Below are 27,827 nucleotides of genomic sequence, written 5' to 3'. Positions count from 1 at the left end.
CTTCTTTTCCATGGGTCCAGATGATGAAGATGTCATCAATGTAGCGCAAGTAGAGTAGGGGCATTAGGGAACGAGAGCTGAGGAAGCGTTGTTCTAAGTCAGCCATAAAAATGTTGGCATACTGTGGGGCCATGCGGGTACCCATCGCAGTGCCGCTGATTTGAAGGTATACATTGTCACCAAATGTGAAATAGTTATGGGTCAGGACAAAGTCACAAAGTTCTGCCACCAGGTTAGCCGTGACAGTATCGGGGATACTGTTCCTGACGGCTTGTAGTCCATCTTTGTGTGGAATGTTGCTGGAATTAGCCTACCTGCTTGTCACCATGAAAGGTTTTCCTCCTTCCCCCCCCTGCTGTTGGTGATGGCTTATCTTAAGTGATCACTCTCCTTACAGTGTGTATGATAAACCCATTGTTTCATGTTCTCTGTGTGTGTGTATATAAATCTCTCTCCTCTGTTTTTTCCACCAAATGCATCCGATGAAGTGAGCTGTAGCTCACGAAAGCTTATGCTCTAATAAATTTGTTAGTCTCTAAGGTGCCACAAGTACTCCTTTTCTTTTTGCGAATACAGACTAACACGGCTGCTACTCTGAAACCACCAAACTTTGTATCATCCACAATTTTTTCCAGCAGTGACTGTATATTTATCTCCAGATCATTGATGAAAATGTTGAATTACTATTGTGTCTAGTACCAAATTCCAGCACACCACCACTAAAAACAGCCCATTCAAAGGACGTTCCCCACTAACAAGTACTTTTTGAGATCTGTCAGTTAGGCTCCATTGTAACTCCTTTAAGCCTCCAGAAAAGGGAAAAACTAGAAAGAAAGATACATTTATATTTCACGGTCGTGATCTGAGCAGCAGATTTCTTGCTGGCCTTAGAAGCAAGTTTGCTGGTGGTGAGGTAATGAATCTCTTAAAATGGCTTTTTAATGGATGTGCCATATAATGCTAACTGTAACCATACTACTGGAAATGTGACCCTATAATACACACACAATATATTTACAAATACAGTTCACTCTTCTTGTGTACGTCACACCTTTAAAATATTTAATTTGTTTAACTATCAGCTATGATCTATGAAAATCCCTCGCTTTAAAGCTGTCAAGCAGAAGTAAAATACAATGTGCCTAACCTGGAAAAGTTAAATTATGTAGTTGTCACTTGGACTATGAAGTAGCTTTTCTGCTTTCCCCAACCCAACATGATTTATAGTTTTAATGTTTCATTTTCTTTTCTGTCAGACAAAAACTGTTCAATGGACATTGATGAATGTGCCTTCAAGCCCTGCAAAAATGGAGCCCATTGCCATGATTTGATTGGTGAATTTTACTGTAGCTGCTTGCCAGGTAAGTAGTCAGGTGGTATGTGGGTTTAAAATCTAGACTAATATTCAGCAGAGAAATATAACTCATTTTTTGTAGTTAGATACATAACTGTTTAGGATTCAGATTTGCTTTGTATATAAATAGAAGGAAATTGTGCAAGTACTCGTGCAATACACTGCACAATTATTATGTAGACACTTTCTTCTATTTTTAGAAATTTTCTTTCAGAACAGGTAGCTTGAATCCTAGAAGAGTTCAGTTGCATATGAATGAATGACGTTTTTGTATAAATCTTATGAAAATGTAACTAGTATTCACACTAGAATCTTTGGAGAATTTTGTATTTCAAAATCTGTAAGCATGGCAACCTTCCGGCCGTATTACATAAATGTGGAATGATTTTGTTTTCTTCTCATGTATTTATTGAAATGATGTTTTTTCAAATTTCTTATGACAAACTAGGGGCACAGAGAGCATGTCAGGTAAATATCATACTGGGTTTCTGGGCAGTGAAGAAATTTAAAGAAGCTGTTGATAACTCTGAGAAGAGTTGACAATATCAAATCAACTTATTTTCTGCAGTCTAATGACAAAAAAAATTTACTCAATTTGTATTATCTTGTTCACGCACAACATTGATATGCTTCAATGTAATTTTCCTTATTATGCTTGATTTGCTGCTGTAAGTCAGTTTTTACAAGTTCAAATATAATATACTTGAATACAATCTGCCAGTCTAAATATACCCTATCTATGCAGTATGATTAACTGGTGGAACATCTCTTTCCCCCCCCCCCCACAACATTTTTTTTATGTATTGATTAGACACCCTCTGACTGGAAAGCAGTGGTTTAAACATAAGGTGGCAGTGGTGCTTTTTTAACCTCAGTCATTTCCGCTTGTTAGGTCACTAACACTGCATTATACCGGAGTTTCCAATTCATAGATTCCAGGGCCAGGAGGGACCATTCTGACCATCCAATCTGACCTCCTGATGTTTCATTGTGTCAAGTTAGCATTCTAATGCAATGAAACCTGAAAATGCTTTTTAAATGCATTTAAAATATTTTTAATGCATGTAAAATTTTTAAATGCTTATTAAAGTTATGTCCACTTCAAAGCAGAGACAAAAGCTTTGGATTTTGGCTGCGAGTCTATTGGGAAAATGTTAGTGAAGTATTTCAGGTGACTTAATGGACTATGAGTGTGTCAACTACCTTTGTGATAGTGGTGCAGAATTTGTATGTATTTTCTATGTAACAGTCACTTGACACAGATTAGATTAATAGAGTACAATGGTCCTTTCTGGCCTTGTAATCACCTAGTCTGACCTCCTGCATAACGCATGCTATAGGACTTCCATGAATTAATTGCTGCTTGAAGCAGAGCATATCTTTTAGGGAAAAATAATCCAATCTTAATTTAAAAGCATCCACCACAACCTTTGGTAAACTGTTCCAATAGTTAGCTATTCCATTTGCACCCCATTTCTAGCTTACATTTGTCTTGCTTCAATTTTCAGTCATTGGACCTTGTTATACCATATCTGATAGACTGAAGAGCCCTCTATTATCACATTTCTGATCCCCATGTAGATACTTATAGGCTGTGATGGGTTCACACCTAATCTTCTCTTGGATAAGCTAAATAGACTGAGCTCCTTGAGAACCATTATAAGACATGATTGTCAGTCCTTTAATCATTCTTCTGACTCTTTTCTGAACCTTTCCAATTTCTCGACACTTCTTGAATTGTGAGTATCACAACCGGACACAATTCCAGGTGCAGTGCTACCAATGCCAAATAGAGAGGCAATATAACTGCTCTACTCCTACCCAATATTCCCATTTATACATCCAAGGATTGCATTAATTCTTTGGGCCAGAGCATCCTACTGAGAGTCCATGTTCAACTTATTATCTAGCATGGTCCCCAATTCTTTTTCAGAGTCACTGCTTCCCAGGATAATTTTACTATCCTAGAATTAAGGCCTGTATTTTCCCCCCAGATGTATGAACTTGCAAAGGCCATATTAAAACTCACACTATTTGTACCTAGCTTATCAACCAATCCATATCACCCAGTGTCAGTGAACTGTTCTCTTCACTATTTACCACTTCCCCATTTTTGGGTCATCTGCAAACTTTATCAGTGATGATTTTGTTTTCTTCCTATCACTGATAAAAATGTTAATTGTCATAGGGTCAGAACCTATCCCTTTGGGACCCCACTGGAAACACACATGCTCAATGATGATTCCCCATTTACAATTACATTTTGAGGCTAATAAGTTAGCCAGCTTTTAATCCATTTAATGTGTGCCATTTTACTTCTATATCATTCTAATTTTTAATCAAAATATTGAGTTACAAAATCAAAGACTGTAGACAAGTCTAAATGTATTACAACAATGTTCTTATCTTTATCAACCAAATTTGTAATGTCATAAAAATCAAGTAAGACAAGATCTGTTTTCCATAAACCCATGTTGATTGGCAATTATCATTCCTTTATTCTTCCTTAATTGAATCCCATATCAATTATTCCATTATTTTATCTAGGATTGATGTCAGGCTGACAGGCTTATAGTTATCAGGGTCATCCTATTTACACTTTTTAAATATTGTCACAACACTAGCTTTCCCTAAGTCCTCCGGAACTTCAACAGTGTTCAAGACTTCTTGAAAATCAACATGAACAGTCCAGAGAGCTCCTAGGACAGATCTTTTAAAACACTTGGATACAAATTAGCTGGACCTCCTGATGGGAAAGTGTCTATCTTTTGTAGCTGCAGTTTAAAATCCTCCTGAGTTACTATTGGAAATCTGCATTTTGTAATGCAGTATGACTACACACTCATCTGGCTTTTTTCCTCAAATAATGAACAAAAATATGTATTGAACACTTCTGCCTTTTCTGCATAGTTATTAACAGTTCTACCATTTTCATCTAGTAATGGACTAGTACTATTCTTAGGATTGCTTTTTCCCCTCTTTATAAGCTTAAAACTCTATTTTTCCTAAATATGCTGGTCATACTTTTCTCCTTGTCCTTTTGCTCTCTTTATCAATTTTCTACCATTCTGATTTATATTCATTCCTTCTGTCTTTCTCTCTCTTTCTATTGATTTTATTATTCTAATCCTACCAATCTTTTCACCAGATTACAGTAATGCTAATTAAATTGAATTTGTTAATGAATGACCAATTCCAATTCTACTTGTTTACTACCCAGGTTCCTAAATTGTGTATAGGCAATTAAGTAATTTGTTCTCATGTCCCTCAGTGCATTGATTGATTTTGTGTTAATTGTGTCCACATTTGTTCCCTCTTTTCACCCTCCCTTTTTGTTGTTAGTTATCTAATTTAGCCAGCCTGTCCCCTAGAAGATTGACTGCCCTTTGGCTGAAATGGAGGCAGTACAAAATGTACTGGTCCCTCTTCCCATTGAAGAAGTATCAATGTTCCAACGTACCATACCCCTTATACAATTTACTTAGCTAACACTTCACTTCCAGAATCTACTGTTGTTTTTCTTCATTCACTCCATGGATGGAAATTCTCTCAGAGAAGCTCACTTGGACATTCCTCTCCTTCAGCAGCCTTCCAAGCTCCCAGAAGTTACCAACAATCTCTGAGGTATTTTGTGAAGCAGTGTCACTAGTATTGATATGAGAAGACTGTCCAATCTTAGTCACATTTCATGTCCTGGCTACAAGAAACAGCAGACCATTCTGTTGTCCGTCTGTCATTTGCAGAACATTTCCATACTTCTTAGTATAGAAACTCCAAAAAGGATTGATTTTCTTCCCTGAATAACTGGAGATCCTTTTGTGTTATGCTCTATCCATCTATGCCCTGTACAGCTCTCCATTCTAATTGACTATCTTGGATCTTATATTTTCACTCGACCACTGTTCCAGAATTTCCCACATATTCTAAAATTTATTTTAAAAATTAACATCATTGGGCCAGAAGTTTCTTAAAACAGCTCTTTTTGATTTGGTGCAAGTTATCCAGTTATGCTGATTTAAAAATGTCTCTGTAGAAAAAAATATTCTAAGATCATCCTGAGTTACAAATAGACTGAAAAGTACAGTAGAACCTCATAGTTATGAAACACCAGTTTTGAATTGACCTGTCAACCACACATTTCATTTGGAACTGGAAGTATGCAATCAGGCAGCACCAGACGCACAAAAATAGTAGATATAGCACAGTACTGTGTTAAATGTAAACTATTAAAAAAAAAAGGAAAGGTTTTTTTTTTTTGAAAATTTGACAAGGTAAGGAAGCTGTTTCTGTGCTTTATTTAAATTAAGATGGTTACAGGCAGCATTTTTGTTTTGTATAGTAAAGTTTCAAAACTGTATTAACTTAATGTTCAGTTGTAGCCTTTTGAAATAACACCATAATGTTTTGTTCATAGTTACAAACATTTCAGAGTTATGAACAACCTCCATTCCTGAGGTGTTCATAACTCAGGTTCTACTGTACTTGAGCATACAGTTATGATATGAGTACATCATCCTGCATCTTTCCAAATACAGAAGTGAAATATTTATTGAACACTTAAGAAATAAGAATGGCCATACTGGGCAGACCAATGGTCCATCTAGCCCAGTATCCTATCTTCCGACAGTGGACAATGCCAAGTGCTTCAGGGTATGCACATACCAGGCAATCAGTTGATCCATCTCCTGTTGTCCACTCCCAGCTTCTAGCACACAGAGGCTAGGGACACCCAGAGCATGGGGTTGCATCCCTGACAATCTTGGCTAATAGGCATTGACAGACCTATCCTCCATGAACTTACCTAATTCTCTTTTGAACCCAGTTATAGTTTTGAACTTCACAACTTCTGTCTCTTCTTCATTATTAACAATTTTACCATGTCCATCTAGTACGGGCCTATACCATTGCTAAGATTTGCTATGAAATCTCTCCTTATTGTCTTAAGGACTTTTCCCTGGTGTCTTCTCATCAATTTAATACATTTAATTTCTAATTTCATATTGATTAATATCTGTTTCCCTCCCCCATTTGTTATATATTGCATTTTTATTTTGAATTGTTTCCTTCACTTTGCTACTGAACCAAGGTGGGCTTTCAGCCAAAGTTGTTGTTTTGTTTTGTTTAATTGTGAAATCATGGTATTTTGGGGCATTTAAAAATTCCACCTCCCACTTTTTATGCACATTTTTCTGTCTAAGCTTTTCTTCTGAGTCATCTTTGCTGATAATTTTCTTTATCTTCGGAAAATTAGACCTTTTGAAGCATCAAATAAATATTTTAGTGGTTGGCACTCTCCTCCATTTGCCTATATTTGATGTTACCAGATTGTAAACACTGGCACTTAGATAATTAACGTCCAGTACAGTGATTGATTCATTTTCTTTATCATGGTGTCTGCAGCAGAGCGTGACAGAGCCCCCTCGGCTCCTGCCTCTGCTAGGTCCACAAAGTTACTCTGAGACCCTTTGGTAACCACTAGTGCAGTTTATTCATAGGCTTGTTCCCATCACCATTTAACCATGTACAGTTGGCCCTTTACCATCTGCAGGCAGGAGGGAGGGGAGAGTTACCTCCCTGCTTCCACTCTCTACCATTTCCCTATCTTTCTGCTCCCCCTTGGCTTCCTTCCCCTGAAAATTTTATACAGCCCCAGGCTAATTAGGCAGCAGCTATCTCTGCTTCCCCAATTAGTGCCAGTTCTAATTTATTCCCCTAAATTGGAGCTGGCATGACAGAGGGCTGAATCAGCAACCCTTTGCACAGCACCCTGTCACAGGGTCCAATATAAGATACCTCATGCAGGGTACAATGTCTTGTGTTAGAAAATTATTTATATTTTTTTTAAAAAAGAAGAGTACTTGTGGCACCTTAGAGACAAATTTATTTGAGCATAAGCTTTCGTGAGCTACTGCTCACTTCATCGGATGCATTCAGTGGAAAATACAGTGGGGACACACACACACACACACACACACACACACACACACCATGAAACAATGCAATTTATTGTACACACTGCAAGAAGAGTGATCACTTAAGATGAGCTATTACCAACGGGGGGGGGGGAGGGAGGAAGAAAACATTTAATGCTGATTAATTGAGGTTGGCCATTTCCAGCAGTTGACAATAACGTCTGAGGAACAATGGGGGGGTGGGAGATGGGGGAGAATAACATGGGGAAAAATGGTTTTACTTTGTGTATTGACCCATCCACTCTGTCTCTATTCAAGCCTAAGTTAAATTGTATCCAGTTTGCAAATTAATTCCAATGCAGCACTCTTGTTGGAGTCTGTTTTTGAAGTTTTTTTGTTCAAGGATAGCCATTCAGGTCTGTAATCGTGTGACCAGAGAGATTGAAGTGTTCTCTGACTGGTTTTTGAATGTTATAATTCTTGACGTCTGATTTATGTCCATTTATTCTTTTAAGTAGAGACTGTCCTGTTTGACCAATATACAAGGCAGAGGGGCATTGCTGGCACATGCTGGCATATATCATATTGGTAGATGCGCAGGTGATCGAGCCTCTGATAGTGTGGCTCATGTGATTAGGCCTTATGATGGTGTCCCCTGAATAGATGTGGGCAGAGTTGGCAATGGGCTTTGTTGCAAGGACAGGATCCTGGGTTAGTGGTTCCGTTGTGTGGTGTGTGGTTGCTGGTGAGTATTTTCTTCAGGTTGGGGGGCTGTCTGTAAGCAAGGACTGGCCTGTCTCCCAAGATCTGTGAGAGTGATGGGCCATCCTTCAGGATAGGTTGTAGATCCTTGATGATGATTTAGAGAGGTTTTAGTTGGGGGCTGAAGGTGATGGCTAATGGCCGTCTGTTATTTTCTTTGTTGGGCCTGTCCTGTAGTAGGTGACTTCTGGGTACTCTTCTGGCTCTGTCAATCTGTTTCTTCACTTCAGCAGGTAGGTATTTGTAGTTGTAAGAATGCTTGATAGAGATCTTGTAGGTGTTTGTCTCTGTCTGAGGGGTTGGAGCAAATCCGGTTATATCGTAGAGTTTGGCTTTAGACAATGGATCGTGTGGTGTGATCTGGGTGAAAGCTAGAGGCATGTAGGTAGGAATAGCAGTCAGTAGGTTTCTGATATAGGGTGGTGTTTGTGACCATCACGTATTAGCACTGTAGTGTCCAGGAAGTGGATCTCTTGTGTGGACTGGTCCAGGCTGAGGTTGATGGTGGGATGGAAATTGTTGAAATCATGGTGGAATTCCTCAAGGGCTTCTTTTCCATGGGTCCAGCTGATGAAGGAGTCATCAATGTAGCACAAGTAGAGTAGGGGCATTAGGGGACGAGAGCTGAGGAAGCATTGTTCTAAGTCAGCCATAAAAATGTTGGCATACTGTGGGGCCATGCGGGTACCCATCGCAGTGCTGCTGATTTGAAGCTATACATTATCGCCAAATGTGAAATAGTTATGGGCGACGACAAAGTCACAGTTCAGCCACCAGGTTAGCCATGACATTATTGGGGATAGTGTTCCTGATGGCTTGTAGTCCATCTTTGTGTGGAATGTTGGTGTAGAGGGTTTCTACATCCATAGTGGCCAGGATAGTGTTTTCAGGAAGATCACGAATGGATTGTAGTTTCCTCAGGAATCAGTGGTGTCTCGAAGATAGCTGGGAGTGCTGATAGCGTAGGGCCTGAGGAGGGAGTCTACATAACCAGACAATCCTGCTATCAGGGTGCCAATGCCTTAGATGATGGGGCATCCAGGATTTCCAGGTTTATAGATCTTAGGTAACAGAATACCCCAGGTCGGGGTTCCAGGGGTGTGTCTGTGTGGATTTGTTCTTGTGCTTTTTCAGGGAGTTTCTTGAGCAAATGCTGTAGTTTCTTTTGGTAACCCTCAGTGGGATCAGAAGGTAATGGCTTGTAGAAAGTGGTGTTGGAGAGCTGCCTAGTAGCCTCTTGTTCATATTCCGACCTAGTCATGATGACGACAGCATCTCCTTTGTCAGTTGTTTTGATTAGGATGTCAGTTGTTTCTGAGGCTGTGGATGGCATTGTGTTCTGCACGGCTTAGGTTATGGGGCAGGTGATGCTGCTTTTCCACAGTTTCAGCCCGTGCACATCGGCGGAAGCACTCTATGTAGAAGTCCAGTCTGTTGTTTCGACCTTCAGGAGGAGTCCACCTAGAATCCTTCGTTTTGTAGTGTTGGTAGGAAGGTCTCTGTGGGTTAGTATGTTGTTCAGAGGTGTGTTGGAAATATTCCTTGAGTCAGAGACGTTGGAAATAGGATTCTAGGTCACCACAGAACTGTGTCATGTTCGTGGGGGTGGAGGGGCAAAAGGAGAGGCCCCGAGATAGCCCAGCAGAAGAATCTGTCCTAAGAGTACAGTTGAATAGATTAACAATATTGCTGGGTGGGTTAAGGGAACCACTGGTGTGGCATGTGGTAGTTTAGTGTCCTTTTTATTTTGTAGAGAAGTGAAGTGTGTGTTGTAAATGGCTTGTCTAGTTTTTGTAAAGTCCAGCCACGAGGAAGTTTATGTGGAAGGTTTTTTTTTGTTTTTTTGTTTTTTTTAAACGAGAGTATCCAGTTTTGAGAGTTCATTCTTAATATCTGTCTGCTGTAGAGGATGTTGATCAGGTGGTTCCGCAGTTCTTTAAGTGTGTTGCACAAGCTGTTAGCATAGTTTGTGTGGTATGTAGATTGTAATAGATTTTTTACATTGAGTCCTTTTGGTATGATGTCCATCTGTTTGCATTTGGAAAGGAAGATGATGTCTGTCGTTATCTGTAGAGTTTTTTTTAATGCATAATTACAAGTTTCAGAGTAGTAGCCGTGTTAGTCTGTATTCGTAAAAAGAAAAGGAGTACTTGTGGCACCTTAGAGACTAACAAATTTATTAGAGCATAAGCTTTCGTGAGCTACAGCTCACTTCATCAGATGCATTTGGTGGAAAAAAGAGGAGAGATTTATATACACACACACAGAGAACATGAAACAATGGGTTTATCATACACACTGTAAGGAGAGTGATCACTTAAGATAAGCCATCACCAACAGCAGGGGGGGGAAAGGAGGAAAACCTTCCATGGTGACAAGCAGGTAGGCTAATTCCAGCAGTTAACAAGAATATCAGAGGAACAGTGGGGGGTGGGGTGGGGGGGAGAAATACCATGGGGAAATAGTTTTACTTTGTGTAATGACCCATCCACTCCCAGTCTCTATTCAAGCCTAAGTTAATTGTGCTGAATTGGAATTAATTTGCAAACTGGATACTATTATATATATATATATATATATATATATATATATATATATATATATATATATATATATATAAATGGAACAAAGTCGATAGTAATGAAAATAAATCAGAAGTTAAAGGATAGAGAATTGAAAGGGGAAGTATAGTGTAGAAAGAAAAAAAATCTACAGCTAGTAGAGTTAAGAACAATAAGAAAGGTTTTTAAATATATTAGGAACAAAAAGAATCCTAAGAAACGTATTGGTCTATTACTAAATAGAACTGGGAGAACTATCAAAACTAATGCAGAAAAGGTGGAAGTCTTCAGTACATATTTCTGTTCTGAATTTGGAAGAGAAAACTGATATATCATATGATGATGGTTTTCATTTCATTATTATCTCAGGAGTATGTTAAACTGTGGCTACTTTAATGCACCATTTTTAAATCAATTGGTCCAATAACTTGCATCCAAGAGTTTTAAGAGTGCTAGCTGAGGAGCTCACTGGACTTAATGCTGATTTCAATAAATCTTGGAACACTAGGAATGTTCTAGAAGACTGGAAGAAAGCTAATGTGCGAGTACTTAAAAAGGGTAAATGGGATGACCTAGGTAATTATTGGCCTGTCAGTTTGACATCCATCTCAAGAAATGTAAGGGAATGGATGATATGGGAATTGATTGGCATTAATGATATTACCCTCCTTTATTTCTATATTAAAGAACATGAATTTATGGACAATAGAACTGTCAAATTTAACTTGCTATCATTTTTATGAAATTAACACTATTATCATTATAAACCAAACTCATAATTTAATATGCTTAAACACCTGTAAAATATCTGACTTCCAGTGTATGACACAGGAAAAAATAGGGATGGGTGTAAGTTAATAAAGTTTAGTTTTGCAAAAGATCTAAATCCAAATATCTAAGTCGAAGGTAACAAGAAAACATTCTATAAATATATTAAAAGCAAGAAGATGACCAAGGACAGGGTAGACCCTTTACTGAAGTCTGGGGGGAAGGAAATAACAGAAAATGTGGAAATGGCAGAAGTGTTAAATGATTTTGTTTCAGATTTCACCAGAAAGGTTAGTAGAGATTGGATGTCTAACAGTGAATGCGAGTGAAAATGAGGTAGGATCAGAGGCTAAAATAGGGGAAAAAAAATTAAAATTTACTTAGACCAGTTATATTTGTCTTCAAGTCACTAGGGCCTGATGAAATAAATCCTAGAATACTCAAGGAGCTGAGTGAGGAGGTATTGTGCCATTAGTGATTATCTTTGAACAGTCATGGAAGCTGGGAGAGATTCCAGAGCACTGGAAAAGGGTAAATGTAGTGGCCATGTATAAAAAGGGAAATAAGGACAACTTGGGGAATTACAGACCAGTCAGCTTAACTTCAGTACCCAGGAAGATAAAGGAGCAAATTAAGCAATCAATTTGCAAACACCTAGAAGACAAAGTGATAAACAACAGTCAGCATGGATTTGTCAAGAACACATCATGGCAAACCAACCTGATAGCTTTCTTTGACAAGGTAACGAGCCTTGTGGATGGGGGGTGTAAGCATTCGGACTCACCTGGTGGTGCCTCCTGCTGGTCGTCCTTGGGAATTAGCTTGATTTCCAACCCAGAGCACCCTCTGCAGGCCGGTGATATGCCTTACCACTGGCCCCCAGTCCCTACCAGGACTTGGTGCCCTTGCCTTGGGTGCTGCCCCCCTGGCAGTACCCCCACTCCCTGGGTTTCCCCACCCCAGGAAACCCTCACCCACTATCCCCATGTCGCCTCAGTTGTGGCTACTGCCAGTCACAGTCTAGCCCCAGACCCTGGGGCGGACTGCAGTATAAAAGCCAATCATCACAGGCAACAAGGGATTTGGATTGGCTGCCTTTACTTACCCTCAAGCTGCCTCTCTGCAACCCCAATACCTATATGGGCCTGGGACCAGGCCCTGCAGCCTGGGGAGTTGCTGGTCTAGGGCTTCCCAGCTCCTGAGGCATTTCCCCAGCCTTGCCTCACTCTAGGTCCCCCAGGTGAGTTCCCCCGCAGCCAGGCCTGTCTCTCTCTCCAGCCAGAGAGAGTCTCCCTGAGCTTCTGGCTCCCAGCCTTTATAAGGGCCAGCTGGTCCCTGATTGGGGCATGGCCCAGCTGTGACTACTTTCCCACTCCCCCCAGCTCCTAGCCCACAGCCCTCTCCAAGGGCTGGCTTTTCAGCCTTTCAGGGCAAGAGTGGGTGACCACCCCACTACACCCCCCCCTCAAAATCCCCAATCCTGGGGGAAGAGGGGCCTCTTGGCCTGCGCTCCCTGAAGTTAGCCCTCCAGGGCCACCCCTCCAGACTCTCACATTTTCTTTCTGCAACCTGCCAGGCTCAGGACATCTCCCTAACCTGTGTCTCTGCCCTCTGGTGGGCCCGTTCCATGGCATCGAGCTGTGCCCATAGATCTCGGTCCTCCAGTCCCCCCTCACTCAGTGTCTGAGTCCCCAGGGTTTCCTGCTTGCCCCCCATGTGGGTCCTGGCCTCCCACTGGGCCCACATGGTCTGGGACTCCTCCTCGGTGACTAACCCCATGACTGTCTGGGTTCCCACCTCCCACAAGGATCCCTCCATCCCAGTTGCTGCCTCTGTCAGTTTTGGCCCTTCCGGCCACCCAGGCACCTCCTCTGGCCTCTCCTCAGTTCTCCTGAGGGGGCAGTGCCTTTTTATATGCTCAGCAGCCATCCTGCCTCCATGCTGCCCTGGGCCTCAGCATCTTTCCTTCGTCCCTCACCGGGCCAACCCTCCCTGGGTTTCCCGGGGCCGTGCTCCTTGGGGTGGCGCACTCCCACTCTAGGTGTCCCCTTCGCCCGCAGGTCCCACACAGCTGCCTGGGTTCCCTCACCCAGCAGGCTGCTTGAGGGATTGGGCGTCGTCCTGTTTTGGGGTGCGGTACCCTGCATCCAGCCCTGTAGGGACAGTCCAGTCTTAAGTGTCCTGTCTGACCACAGGCATAGCAAGCCCTTACCATGGGCCTCCTGGCCATTGCAATCCATGGCCCACCCCCTCCACTGTCTCTTTTAAACTCCCATCCACAAAGTGTCTGCAGGGCCCGCTGCTCCCTCACCAGATGGTCGACCTGTTCTTGGAGGGTCCCCAGCATCTCCCACAGTCCCTGTTGGGTCCTCCGAAGTCCCTGCAGCTCTTCTGTCCTGTTCTGCTAGGCTGCTGCCCCCAGGGCCCACCCAGGGATGACACCCGGGGCCTTCACATAGTACATCCCCCATGTACCTGGGATCCATTATCCCCTGTTTCTCCACCAGCAGTTCTGTCACTTGTGATGCAGCACATTCCGCTTAGCCCCTTGTTCTGCCTCTTGCGTCAGGAGCAGACCGCTCGTGCCCGCATTCTCCACCACTTGTAAGCATTCAGACTCACCCAGCAGCTCCTCCTGCTGGGCATCCTTAGGAATTAGCTAGATTTCCAACCCAGAGCACCCTCCACAGGCCGGTGATCCACCTTACCACCACCCTCCCAGGATCTGGTCCCCTTGCCTTGTGTGCTGCCCCCCTGGCAGTACCCCCACTCCCTGGGTATCCCCACCCCAGGGAACCCTCACCCACTATCCTCACATCACCTCAGTCAGGCCTGTCTCTGTCTAGCCCTGCACCCTGCAGTGTAAAAGCCAATCACAGGCAACAAGGGTTTTGGACTGGCTGCTTTTATCCACCCTCAGGCTGCCCCTCTGCAACCCCAATACCTATATGGGCCTGGGACCGGGCCCTGCAGCCTGGGGAGTTGCTGGTCTAGGGCTTCCCAGCTCCTAAGGCCTTTCCCCAGCCTTGCCTCACTCTAGGTCACCCGTGTGAGTTCCCCCACAGCCAGGCCTGTCTCTCTCTCCAGCCAGAGAGAGTCTCCCACAGCTTCTGGCTCCCAGCCTTTATAAGGGCCAACTGGGCAAGAGCTGGTGCCCACCCCGCTACAGGGAAAATGGAAGATGTGATATATCTTGGCATTAGTAGGGCTTTTGATACTAGCTCACATGACCTTCTCATAAACAAACTAAGGAAGTACAACCTAGATGGAGCTACTATACCATGGGTGCATAACTGGTTGGAAAACCATTCCCAGAGAGTAGCTATGAGTAATTCACAGTCAAGCTGTAAGGGCATAACAAGTGGGGTCCCACAGGGATCAGTTCTGGGTCTGGTTCTGTTCAATATCTTCATCAGTTATTTCAATAATGGCATAGAGAGTACACTTAAAGTCTGAGGATGATACTAAACTGGGAGGAGTTACAAGTGCTTTGGAGGTTAGGATTAAATTAAAAATGAACTGGACAAACTGGAGAAATGGTCTGAAGTAAATAGGATGAAATTCAATAAGGACAAATGCAAAGAATTCCAATTAGGAAGGAACAATCAGTTGCACACATACAAAATGGGAAACAACTGCCTAGGAAGGAGTACTGTGAAAGTGATCACAAGCTAAATATAAGTCAACAGTACAACACTGTGGCAAAAAAGCAAACATCGTTCTGGGATGTATTAGCAGGAGTGTTGTAAGCAAGACACGAGAAGTAATTTTTCTGCTCTACTCTGCGCTGATTAGGCTTCAATTAGAGTATGGTGTCTAGTTCTGGGTGCCACATTTTAGGAAATATATGGACAAATTGGAGAAAATCCAGAGAACAACAAAAAAAAAAATTAAAAGTCTAGAAAACATGACCTCTAAGGGAAAATTGAAAAAAAAAATGGGTTTGTTTAGTCTGTGGAAGAGAAGACTGAGAGGGGACATAAGGTTTCAAATACATAAAAGGTTATTACAAGGAGTAGAGAGAAAAATTGTTCTCCTTAATATCTGAGGACAGGATAAGAAACAATGGACTTAACTTGCAGCAAGGGCAGCTTAGGTTGGACATTAGGAAAAATTTCCTAACTGTCAGGGTAGTTAAGCACTGGAATAAATTGCCTAGAAAGATTGTAGAATCACCATCACTGTCTAATCTGCTCTTAATCTCCAAACACCTGTCAGGAATGGTCTAGATAATAATTAGTCCTGTCATGAGGGCAGGGGACTGGATTAGATGACCTCTCAAGGTCCCTTTCAGTCCTATGTTTCTATAATGTATGAAGTATTTATAGAACAATTTATAACTCAAGGAATTAGTAAGTAACTTTACCTTTTTTTTAAAAAAAGTTGCATTTGTGTCTGGTTCTTCTGTGGGGAATGGGACAGTAGTCCTAATCCAGATCCCACTGAAGTCTGAGTGCTCAGCCTTGTGTGTCTGACCACCTCCATGGTGAGAAAGAAATTGTCTCCTATGGACCAGTGCTCTTACGATGGAGGTTTTCAGCCTCTGGTTCATGGATCCCTGGGGTGCTGCAGACTATGTCAAATGGGTCCGTGAAAGGTTGTTACCACCATAGAACAGTGTTTTTTAACCTGTGATCTGCAGACCCCTGAGGGTCTGCAGTCCATGTTTAAGATTTCCAAAGTGGTCAGCACCAGGCTTCAAAACTTTTTAGGGGTTTGAAAATGAAAAAAACAAGTTGAAACACATTGTTTTAACATTCTAGCAGTGTTGATATTTCAGTATTGCTGGTGGTGCATTTTTTTTCAATATAGGTATTTCTGTACAATATAAAACTTTTTTTAACCCGGTACTAGTGCCCTTTTAGCTTTTCAGGATTTAGAATGTCACAATTTTGTCAGCAGCTTTTGTGTCACTGTGGACATTCCATTAAGATTGAATTGTTATATTTTGACATTTCAGGTTGATTTTTCCTTGTAAATTGCAATGCTTATGGCTATATTTTATTACTTTTTTCATGGTGGATAAACAAAAAATGTCATGCCCTGTTTTGCTATACAGTATTTTTGTTGTGTGCACTCACAAAATACAGCTATGAGTACAAAAAAAATCTGCCTGATTTAACAGTCTGAAACACTAAGGTCATGTGCATGAAAGGATAATAATTTAAAGCAGCAGTATGGGGGGAAAAACACCCAATATGTAAATTTCACACAAATACATTAATGGTTTCTTAGGTGTGGTCTCTATAAAGTAGCAGCATATGCTCAAAATAAAGGGAGAAAAATTGTATATGCAGGATGTGATCTCACAAGTTAGACAATCAGTCATGCCTGGTTTTGAAATAAAGCAACAGCATTCTTAAATAAAAGGACTCTAGGTGCTAATGTAAAATAATTTATGAATAGGAATTGAAATGTGGAGCCCTTGCCTCATTTTCCCCCCATCTTTGGAATTTTTTTTATAGTTTTGAAGTGAAATTTGACAAGCATGTGTACACAGCATAGCTTTATTTAACTATTCCCTTTAGGCCTGATCCAAAGCCCACTGATATCAACAGGAGTCTTTCCATTAGTTTGCAGAAGTCAGTTTGTTAGTTTAGAAGCTTAGTCGAAAATCCCTGTAAAAAAATGGACTGTTCAGATATGGACTTTTCCAAAAGTCCATAACTCAAAACCAAAATTCTCCTGAATATTCAAAGGCACATCTCCTTGCTGAGAACTATTTCAAATAACAGCTTTCTCCCACCAGCTCTTCTACTGTGAAGCTACTAAAATAAAAAGCTTGCCAAAGCTTTTTTTCAAAAGGCGGAAACTTAATTTATCCTTCTGCTTTAAAATAGCTATATGTTTTTCCCTTTTTAATTTCAATAATCTTACTGTTTGTACTGAAATAAAGGATGGAAAATTTCATTGACTTTCAAAAAGTGTAAAGAAATCACCACAAGTGCTATAATGGAAAGAAGAGAATAACTACAAGGATGATTTGTAGTCCACAAAACATGATTTGTAATGAGAGACTAAAGGATCTCAATCTATTTAATTATTAAGAGAAGACTAGAGATGACTTGATCACTATGTTTAAGTACCTACATGGAGAAAATAATAATTTAAGACAATTTTAACAATGAGGGTATTTAACCACAAAAGTGAATTGCCAAGAAACAATTGATTTAGTATGTTTCAAGTCTTTAAAACAAGATTTGGATGTCCTACTGAAAAATATGATAGTGAAAATACAAGTTATTGCACTAGATGCAATAATCCTTGTGTGAAATTTTAGGGCCTGGGTTAATCAGGTCATACTCAATATTCATAACAGTTCACTGTGATCTTTAAAATCTATGAATCATAATTAGAGCAATCACAGGCCATCTGATTATATATATAATTACTTTTTTTTGAGATTTTACGTAAAACTGATTATTAATAATACCTAATCCTTATATAGCTTGTTTCATCAGTAGATCTCAAACGGCTTTACAAAGGAAGTCAGTATCATTACCATGTTACTGATGGGGAAATTGAGGCACAGAGTAGTGAAGTGCTTGCCCAAGGTCACCCTGCAGGCTAGTGGCAGAACCAGGAATAAAACCCAGGTCTTCTGAGTGCTGGTTTAGTGTTTTATCTAGGCCATGTTGCCTTTGGTAAAAGCTGATGCAAAGTAATGCACTTTGCAAAACATTATCCCAACTATATATACACACAACATGATGGGATCTAAATTAGCTGTTACTATTCAAGAAAGATTTTGGAGTAGTGAATATTTCTGAACTCATCTGCTGAATGTGCACAGGCAGTTAAAAAAGCTAACAATGTTAGGAAACCATTAGGAAAGGGATAGATAAGACAGAAAATATAATGCCACCATAAAAATTCATGGTAGGCCCATCCCTTGAATACAGTGTACAGTTAGATTTGTTCACCAAATCTCAGAAAAGATATTAGAACTGGAAAAATTACAGAGAAGAGCAACAAAAATGATTAAGGAGCAGCTTCCATATGAGGAGAGATTAAAAAACTGGGACTTTTCAGCTTGGAAAAGTGAATTAAAAGTTTTATAAAAGTCTATAAAATCAGCAGTGCTGAAGTCGCTGGGTTTCAAACACTGTTGTGGCTATAATACGTCCATGCCCATCAGCAATCTCCACTCCAACTGTGTAAAGTGCTTAGGAAGGGTCATTCTCCATCTTTGGTATCACGTAAGCACCAGAAAAAAACCTAACACCTGTTCAAAAGCAGTCTTCCTCTTCGACAGCTAAGTCGACATTAAACCATAGGTGCCAACTTTCTAATGTGCTTGGGACCTGCCCCAGGCTCTGCCCCACACCACCCCTTCCCCCAAGACCCCACCCCGACTCTTCCTGCTCCCGCTCCACCTCCTCCCCCAAGTGCACCCCACTCTTGCTGCCACTGCCCTCTCCCCAGTGCCACCTACACTCAGCAGAACAGCTGATCTGTGGTGGGTGGGAGACATTGGGGAGCAAAGGGGAGCTACTGATCAGCAGGGCTGCTGGTGGGCAGAAGATGCTGGGGAGAAGTGGGAGGTGCTGATAGAGGAGTGGGTGAGCTGTTTTCAGTGGGTGCTTCAGCCCTGGAGTACTCAGTCAGCACCTATGCATTAGACTCTCACAGACGGAAGCAGGATAGCAATCAGAGCAGCTATAGTGCAGCACTGACTGGTACTGCTTTCAAGCAATGATGAGCTGTTGACTGTCACCTCATGTGGTAGTACCCAGACCAACTCTATCGCTTGAACCTTTGGCAGCACTGACTGTCACTATCAAAACCAGAGTCATGCGCCAACACCAGAGACTTTCTGTCTGTGTCTCTATTGGACTCACTGCTAATGAAGGAAGAGACAGTGGCTCTCCACCTCCCAACTATTACAATTTTCCCAACACCCAGCTACTCCCTGGCATCTTCCCAAGCTGGTGGTATATTGGGGATGATTCCTGAGATGACTTACAGTGCTGTGAACATTGGCACATTAAATCAAAAAAAGGAAAGGGTCATTTTACTGAATCTCCACCCTGGGTGGCTCCTTGGACTCATATGTGGACTCATATGGGGAGTCTCAACTGGCTTTTGATAGCCACCACAGGGCTGGTTCTCTGCCTCCCTAGATGCTGGCCTCTGCAATGCTGAAAGTATCTGAACACACACTAGATTCCACAGCAGTTCAGAGTCTCCCTTTGTGGGAACTAAGAGATAAGCAGAGATTCCATAAGCTATTCTGCTTCTCCCTCAGCTCCAGACTCAAACAACTCAAAAGTGAAATTAAAACTAGTCCATTAGCCTTTGGGTCAGGCTGTCCCTTCCTACTGAGCAGCCTTAACTCTCCATTGGAGAAGCAAACTGTATGTATAAATCACCCCATCAAAAGCCTCACTAATGGTGTTTGTAGGTGTTTCCAATTTATTCTGTCCCTTCTCTGAACTCTAAGACGGCTGAAAAACAGTGTCTGGAGGCTCTGGGTCCATTGTTATTGTAGACAATCGGTTAGGTCTCAGGCTCATTTCAGCATTCCAGGAGCTGACAAACTATAAAGAGTATTGTAAGAAGGTTGCAAGCTTCCCATTCCTCAGTGTGCAGAACAAGATCTCAGTGTCATGATCCTTACTATAGCTGTTTGAAAGAGGTTGCTGTGGGCCTGAGCTCCAGTACCTTATCAAATGCAGCAATGGCCTTTTCAGAATCCTTGGAGACTTCCTCCATTCAAGTTGGTGGCTCATTAAACTCTTAACTCTCAATGGGCCGTAGAAGAAGCTTGTCCCCACCTGGTGAGCCTTCCTGTGGATGCATTACCCAGAATATGGGTAATGGCTACTCTTGTGAATCATCAAAGCATGTAAGGGCATGTGACTTGCTCATGTGACCCTGGCCTCCAACTTGTGCCTGTAATTTTCCACAAACTATAACTGAGAGCATCCTGTACACATGGGAGAAATATAAAGGACCCCGGAAGCATCTCCATTTTCCTGCTCTAATCTCTGGAGTATGGATTTACACTAAACAGAATTTATTGCCTATGAACTGAGGACTTTCCAATCTTTTGGAAGTGACAATCTAGCAGTCTAACATCACTGCTCCAAACATGATCCAAAAACTTTGCAATGATTGTTTCTTTTCTCTACAAATAAACCTTTAGATATTAGATACTAAAATATTGGCAACAGTTTTGACTGATTATTGGGTAAAATCTGAGTTGTATATTGATCTTGGTATGTGCCTAATCTTTTGAGGTCAGAAGAACACTTTGATGAAATTGGTTTTCAATAAACCATCATTAAGTCTAGTATCCGAGTGGTGAAATAAGTCCTGGAATGCCTAAGGAGAATGCATTGTTGACTTCTTGTTAGCCAGAGTGGTGAGACAGAAGTTTACTTTTGTTATAGGGTTGGTGTAGTTTATGATGGAATAACCACCAGTTTCAGGGTAAGTCTGCCCTATTTCTCACCAGTTTGTCCTGAATCTGGTATTCTCAGCTGCAACACACTGAGGCACAGTAACAATAGGCCATTATGATCATATTGTCTGACTGCCTGTATAACACGGGGTGTAGGACTTCTGTGGATTAATTCTTGTTTGAACTATCATATCTTTTAGGGAAAAAAAAGATAATCTGGATTTTAAAATGTCAAGTGATGGAGAATCCTTGTAAATCATTCCAGTGGTTGTTTACCCCATTGTCATGACCCCCAAGTCTTTTTCAGAGTCACTGCTTCCCAGGATAGTGTTATAATAAGTATGGGCTGCATTCTTTGTTCCTAGACATAACCTTACATTTGGCCGTACTGTAACACAGTGCTGGCTTTTGTACAGTTTACCAAGTAGTTTACCAAGATAGTTCTGTATCAGTGATATATCATCTTCATTATTTACCAGTCTCCCAATATTTGCATCATGTTCAAACTTATCAGTAACATTTTTCCTTCCAGATGATAAACATGTTAAATAGCATAGGACCAAGGTCTGATATCTGTAAGACACCATGAGAAATATACCTGTATGTTGAGGATTCCACGTTTACAATTAAATTTTCACACCTCTAAAATAGCCAGTTTTTAATCCCCCTGAATATATTCCATGTTTTTATATTCTTTATATTCTATATTCAAGTTTGTTTATATTGTACAGTATCAAGTGAAATGCCTTTTTGAGGTTTAAGTATATTATCATAGAATATTAGGGTTGCAAGAGACTTCAGGAGGTCAGCTAGTCCAATCCCCTGCTCAAAGCAGGACCAACACCCTAAATCATCTCAGCCAAGGCTTTGTCAAGCCAGGCCTTAAAAACGTCTAAGGATGGAGATTCCACCACCGCCTTAGGTAACCCATTCCAGTGCTTCACCACCCTCCTAGTGAAATAGTGTTTCCTAATATCCAACCTAGACTTCCCCCACTGCAATTTGAGACCACTGCTTCTTGTTCTTTCATCTGCCACCACTGAGAACAGCCGAGCTCCATCCTCTGTGGAACCCCCCTTCAGGTAATTGAAGGCTGCTATCAAATCCCCCCCTCACTCCTCTCTTCTGCAGACTAAATAACCCCGTTCCCTCAGCCTCTCCTTGTAAATCATGTGCCCCAACCCCCTAATCATTTTCGTTGCCCTCTGCTGGACTCTAATTTGTCCACATCCCTTCTGTAGCAGGGGGATCAAAACTGGACGCAATATTCTAGATATGGCCTCACCAGTGCTGAATAGAGGGAAATAATCACTTCCCTCAATCTGCTGGCAGTGCTCCTATTAATACAGCCCAATATGCCATTGGCCTTATTGGCAACAAGGGAACACTGTAGACTCACATCCAGCTTCTTTTACACTATAATCCCCTGGTCCATTTCTGCACTACTGCTGTTTAGCCAGTTGGTCCCCAGCCCATAGCAGTGCATGGGATTCTTCCTCCCCAAGTGCAGGACTCTGCATTTGTCCTTGTTGAACCTCATCAGATTTCTTTTGGCCCAATCCTCCAATTTGTCTAGGTCACTCTGGACCCTATCCCTACCCTCCATCATATTTACCTCTCCCCCCAGCTTAGTGTCAGCTGTGAACTTGCTGAGGGTGCAATTAATTCCATCATCCAGATCATTAATGAAGATGTTGAACAAAACCAGCCCCAGGACCAACCCCTCGGGCACTCTGCTTGATACCGGCTGCCAACTAGACATCGAGCTGAGTTGATAACTACCCTTTGAGCCCAACGATATAGCCAGCTTTCTGTCCACCTTATAGTCCATTCCTCTAAACCATTCTTTTTTAACTTGGTGGCAAGAATACTGTGAGAGACCATATCAGAAGCTTTGCTAAAGTCAAGATATATCACACCCACTGCTTTCCCCATATCCACAGAGCCAGTTATCTCATCATAGAAGGCAATCAGGTTGGTCAGGCATGACTTGCCCTTGGTGAATCCACGTTGACTGTTCCTGGTTGCCTTCCTCTTCTCCAAATGCTTCAAAATGGATTCCTTGAGGACCTGCTCCATGATTTTTCCAGGGACTGAAGTGAGGCTGACCAGTCTGTAGTTCCCCGCGTTCTCTTCCCCTCTTTTTAAAATGTGGGCACTATATTTGCCTTTTTCCAGTTTTCCGGGACCTCACCCAATTGCCACGAATTTTCAAAGATAATGGCCAATGGCTCTGCAATCACATCAGCCAACTCCCTCAGCACCACTGGATTCATTAGATCTGGACCCATGGACTTGTGCATGTCCAGCTTTTCTAAATAGTCCTTAATCTGTTCTTTCACCACTGAGGGCTGCACATCTACTCCCAGTGCAGCAGTCTGGGAGCTGCCCTTGTCTGTGAAGGCAGAGGCAAGAAAGCATTGAGTACTTCAGCTTTTTCCACATCTGTCACTATGTTGCCTCCCCCATTCAGTAAGGGTCCCATACTTTCCCTGACCACCTTCTTGTTGCTAACATACCTGTAGAAACCCTTTTTTTACTCCTCACATCCCTTGCTAGCTGCAACTCCAGTTGTGCCTTGGCCTTCCTGATTATACCCCTGCATGCTGTAGCAGTATTTTTATACAGTAGAAATTTCCACTTCTTGTAAGCTTCCTTTTTGAGCTTACGCTCACTGAAAATTTCACTGTTAAGCCAAGCAGGTTGCCTGCCATATTTGCTATTTCTTCTGCACTTCAGGATGGTTTGTTCCTGAGTCCTCAATAAGGCTTCTTTAAAATACAGCCAACTCTGCTGGACTCCTTGTCCCCTCATATTAGCATTACATCAATGGTATTATCTTTACCTACCAAAGCTTACAATCTTGTGTAAAAAAAAAAAAAAAAAAAGTCATGTTAGATTTTGTAAAGCGATCTTCTATAAAACCATGTCAACTGGCATTAACTATATTACCTCGTATCAACTCGTATTGCCAGGGATCCATGTCAGGATAGCAGGCCTATATAATTACCCCAAGTCATCCTGTTAACCTTTTACAAATACTGAAACATTAGCTTTCTTTTAGTCCCCTATTATTCCAAGAGTTATTGAAAATCAACATGAAAAGTCTAGCAAGCTCCTTGGCCAGCTTTAAATACTTTTGAATGCTAATTATCACAACCTGCTGATTTAAAAATGTCCAACTTTATTAGCTGTTTAATATCCTCTGAGTTATGATTGGAATGGAAAGAATTTCATCACCATCCTCTGAGAAGATCTGGCTTTTTCCCAAGTACAGAACAGAAATATTCATTCAATATTTCTGACTGCTCCACATTATTATTGACAGTTCTATCATTTCAGTCTAGTAATGGATCAACAATTTGGATTGCTTCTGATCCAAATATACTTTAAAAGCTACTTTTTATTTACCTTAATTCTTTAAGCCATATATTTTTCCTTGTGCTCCCTTACTAATTTCTAAATATCCTAGCTTCTAATTTATATTCATTTCAATCTACTTCACATTTTTTCATTTGCTTTATATATCTATCCATCAATCCATCCTCCAAGCCAGGTTTGTTTGTTTGTTTGTTTTTTTTTAAAACCAGTGTAGCCTTTTTATTCAATTGTTGCTTTTTGAGCAGATAGTAAATTGTTTTTAAACAGTTCCCAATTTTCATTCACATTACTCTTTACATTCTTTCTCCCAGCTGATTTGGCTCATAATTGTTTTCTGCTTTGTGAAATTGGCTCTTTTAAAGTACCCAATTTTACTAGTCTGATTTGCAAAGCAACAGATATTCTTGACAAACATGTTCATTGCAGCTGTATCTGAGAGGAAAAATAAACCCTCTGATATATTAATAGTATTCATTATGTTTTTCTTCTTTAATCTGTACAGTACATTTATGTACTCTATGTACATACTAACATCAATGTATTTAAAGTTTTAGTTCTACAAAGTGCCATCAGTAATTTTCCATTACTTTGGAAAATTAGATGATATTTCAACTTGTTTATTCCTGATAACTTCTTTTTAACAGAATCTCATAATGTTTGCTTTTAGGAATGTTCTTCTCCCCACATTTATTATAGTACTGTATGGTTCATAAATCTATACATAAAACTATGTATGTATGCATAGTACTGTATGGTTCATAAATCTAATTCATGGCATACTTTAAAATTCATACAACTCTATAAAGGCAGTTTAAAATAGTAATAGTCTAGGATCAGGGGAATGAGGGTAAATTTGATAATCAAGAGATGGATGGTCCGAATAAACTCTGTTTTTATGTAGTCTATATTTATCTTTTTGAACAATCTCATTCTGAATTAAGATAATTCTCCCCAAGTGTATGAAGTTCTTTTATTCACATACTTATGTCAGTCATCCAGGCAATATGGAATTACACTGAATTTCCTGTTTACAAAAATGAAAGCTGGAAATGTCAAAGCAACAAAAAAAACCCCATAATTGAGTGATTGTGCTCTCTTTTTAATTTAAGCAATATATTTGGGGGGATTATAATGTTACAGTCCTCTGCTTCAGTCTTTAAAATATATATAAAAAGGGAAGTTCAATATTAAATGTCATTTTGATCACAGATTGAGTTTGAGAATCTGTGTTTGCCTCCTGTATCTCAAGAGTTTAACTATAGCAATAAGACTATAACATTAAAATGTTTTTTTTAAATTTACTCCACAAAGCATAACTTGTATCTATTCGTTCATAAGATGATGTATGCTTTTATCTTTACATGTAAACGCTCAATATCATATGACATATAAAATAAACTGATTAGTTCTCCAGTGGGCAGGTATCATCCTTTAGACATAATTAGGATATTATGGCAGGCTTTGTACCTCGTTGACCCCTTAAGTCAGGGTGGCAGAGGTAACCCCACCTCTCTATGCCTACATCCATTTTCTAACCCCCCCGCCGGTAGTCAGCACAGTGTGGCCCAATGGCCAGAGTCCGTCTATTGCCTCTTCCCAAGTAGGGTAATTCAGCCTAGCGGCCAGAGTTCATTCAATGTGCCTCTAGGGCAGTGTTGCCCAATGGCTATAGTCTGCCTAATTCTCCTCCTCTACTGGGATAGCATGGCCTAATGGCCAGAGTCAATACAGCCACCTTTGAAGGCAAAGAAGGGAGCCTAGCGGCTGTGGGCCATAACAAGGGGGTAGCAGCCCTTTGTAGCGGGGCCCAGGCCCACCCAACCCCACCAGGCTCCAACCCAGGACCCTGACAGCAGCAGAGCAGCCCACCAAGGGGTCAGCAAGGAATCCTACCAAAACACGCTGACCTCATAAGGGTGGGAGGTACCATTTCCTCACTGGGTCACTTCCTACTGGCTCTCCTGCAGCAGTAGTCCATATGGTATCAGGGTCTCCAGGCTCCTTAGCACCAGATATTTCCTGAGGTTCTGGTAGCAGCAAGCCTCTGGTCCAGGTTTCTGACTCTTCAGCTCTCATAGGTAAGGGCTGTAACAGCTTCTAGGCTGGAGCTCCTGCCAAGCATCCTTCCTCCTCAGCAGTCAGCCCTGACTGAACAGCTCTGCAGGCTTTTATACCTGATTTCCAGGTGGCGCATGCCCAGCAGAGCCTCAGGGGTGAGGCTTCCTCTGCTTGGAGGGAAGGATTAATCCCCTCCATACCAGTGCGGGGCTGATCCACCCCATCACAAATACATTAGAAATAAATTGGATATAACATTTCACAAACCATACTTTCTGCTTGAATATGCTCTTTACATACTTAAAGTGAGATGTTTGAGTAGCAGCCGTGTTAGTCTGTATTCGCAAAAAGAAAAGGAGTACTTGTGGCACCTTAGAGACTAACAAATTTATTAGAGCATAAGCTTTTGTGAGCTACAGCTCACTTCATCGGATGCCTCCGATGAAGTGAGTGTAGCTCACGAAAGCTTATGCTCTAATAAATTTGTTAGTCTCTAAGGTGCCACAAGTACTCCTTTTCTTTTAAAGTGAGATGTAATTGTAAAATTGTAATCTGTCCTATTAAAAACTGGACATAGAACTCTGATGCTAACAAAATAGTATGAATACTACTGTAACCATGCCTTCTTGGTGTGGCACCGTCCCCTGTCTAGTGGCTATGAGCCCTGCTAGAGATAAATGAGTCTGCTACAGCTTTAGCAAAGGGTCACATGGTTTTTAGCTCATGCAGTAGAGGGCTCATCCATTTAACTCCATAGGTTCTAGGTTCAATTCTGCCTACTGACAGCTGGGATCTATCAGTGTTACACTACTTCACATTGATGTGTCGTATGAATATTTTTATTCTTCCATTAATAGGGGTATAGTCAGAGGATCCTGACTTCAACACAGCAACAGGTGTTCCCTTACTTGATTGAAAGTAGGAATTTACACTAAGACTAATTTAAACAAAAAAAGATATAGCTTGTCACATTTTTCACATACAGTAAAAGCTGTTTTATCCAGATGTTGGGGGAATGCGGGTGGTGCTGGTAAGTGAAAAATGCCAGTTAACAAAGAGGGAGAGAGTTTGGGTGGTGGGTGGGAGGGAGTTTGGGGCTGGGGGTTGGGGCGTGGAAGAAAGCGCAGACTTTGGGAGGGAGTTTGGGTGCTGGAGAGGGCTTGGGGTAGGGGGTTGGAGCGTGGAAGGGGGCTCGGGGTGCTGGATTCAGGGGGCACTCACCTTTGGCTGCTACCGGCAGGTGGCGACCTGTCCTGTTTTTGTTTTGTTTTTTACATGTGACTTTATGATTTACACCCATGTTACAGCAGAGGCTTTCAGCTACTAGAGATGCAGTAGGAGAAAGGAAGCCAGTGGTGAAGGAAGCAGGCCCTAATGCTGTCTGTGTAATCCAGGCTTGATATCAAAGCCTTACTAAGTTATTTTCTTGTTTATTATTTGGACTTCCTCCAGTGTTTATACCTTTAGCTTTGTAGTGGCTATGAAAGATGAGTGATTCACATCACTGGAAAATAGTCTTCTAGTCACAGCAAAAGAGACAAGAATTAGGTTCCTGCTTTGTTTCAACAATTTGCTTTGCCATTTACTTGTAAAGGTACCTTCATGAATTAACAGTTCATTCTTAA

General features: G+C 41.3%; 1 protein-coding gene across 1 annotated transcript in view; it reads left to right on the top strand.

The window, feature by feature from the left end:
- LOC119852956 (protein eyes shut homolog) overlaps positions 1–27,827 on the top strand; it is a 231,230-nt gene that overhangs the window by 28,022 nt on the left and 175,381 nt on the right. The window contains exon 4 of the mRNA XM_043511472.1: positions 1,257–1,361. Coding sequence (XP_043367407.1) covers positions 1,257–1,361 — 105 coding nt within the window. The remainder of the gene's footprint in view (positions 1–1,256; positions 1,362–27,827) is intronic.

This window comes from Dermochelys coriacea, chromosome 3 (assembly GCF_009764565.3).
Source record: "Dermochelys coriacea isolate rDerCor1 chromosome 3, rDerCor1.pri.v4, whole genome shotgun sequence".
NCBI lineage: Eukaryota > Metazoa > Chordata > Testudines > Dermochelyidae > Dermochelys > Dermochelys coriacea.
This window is presented reverse-complemented; position numbering and strand designations above follow the sequence as displayed.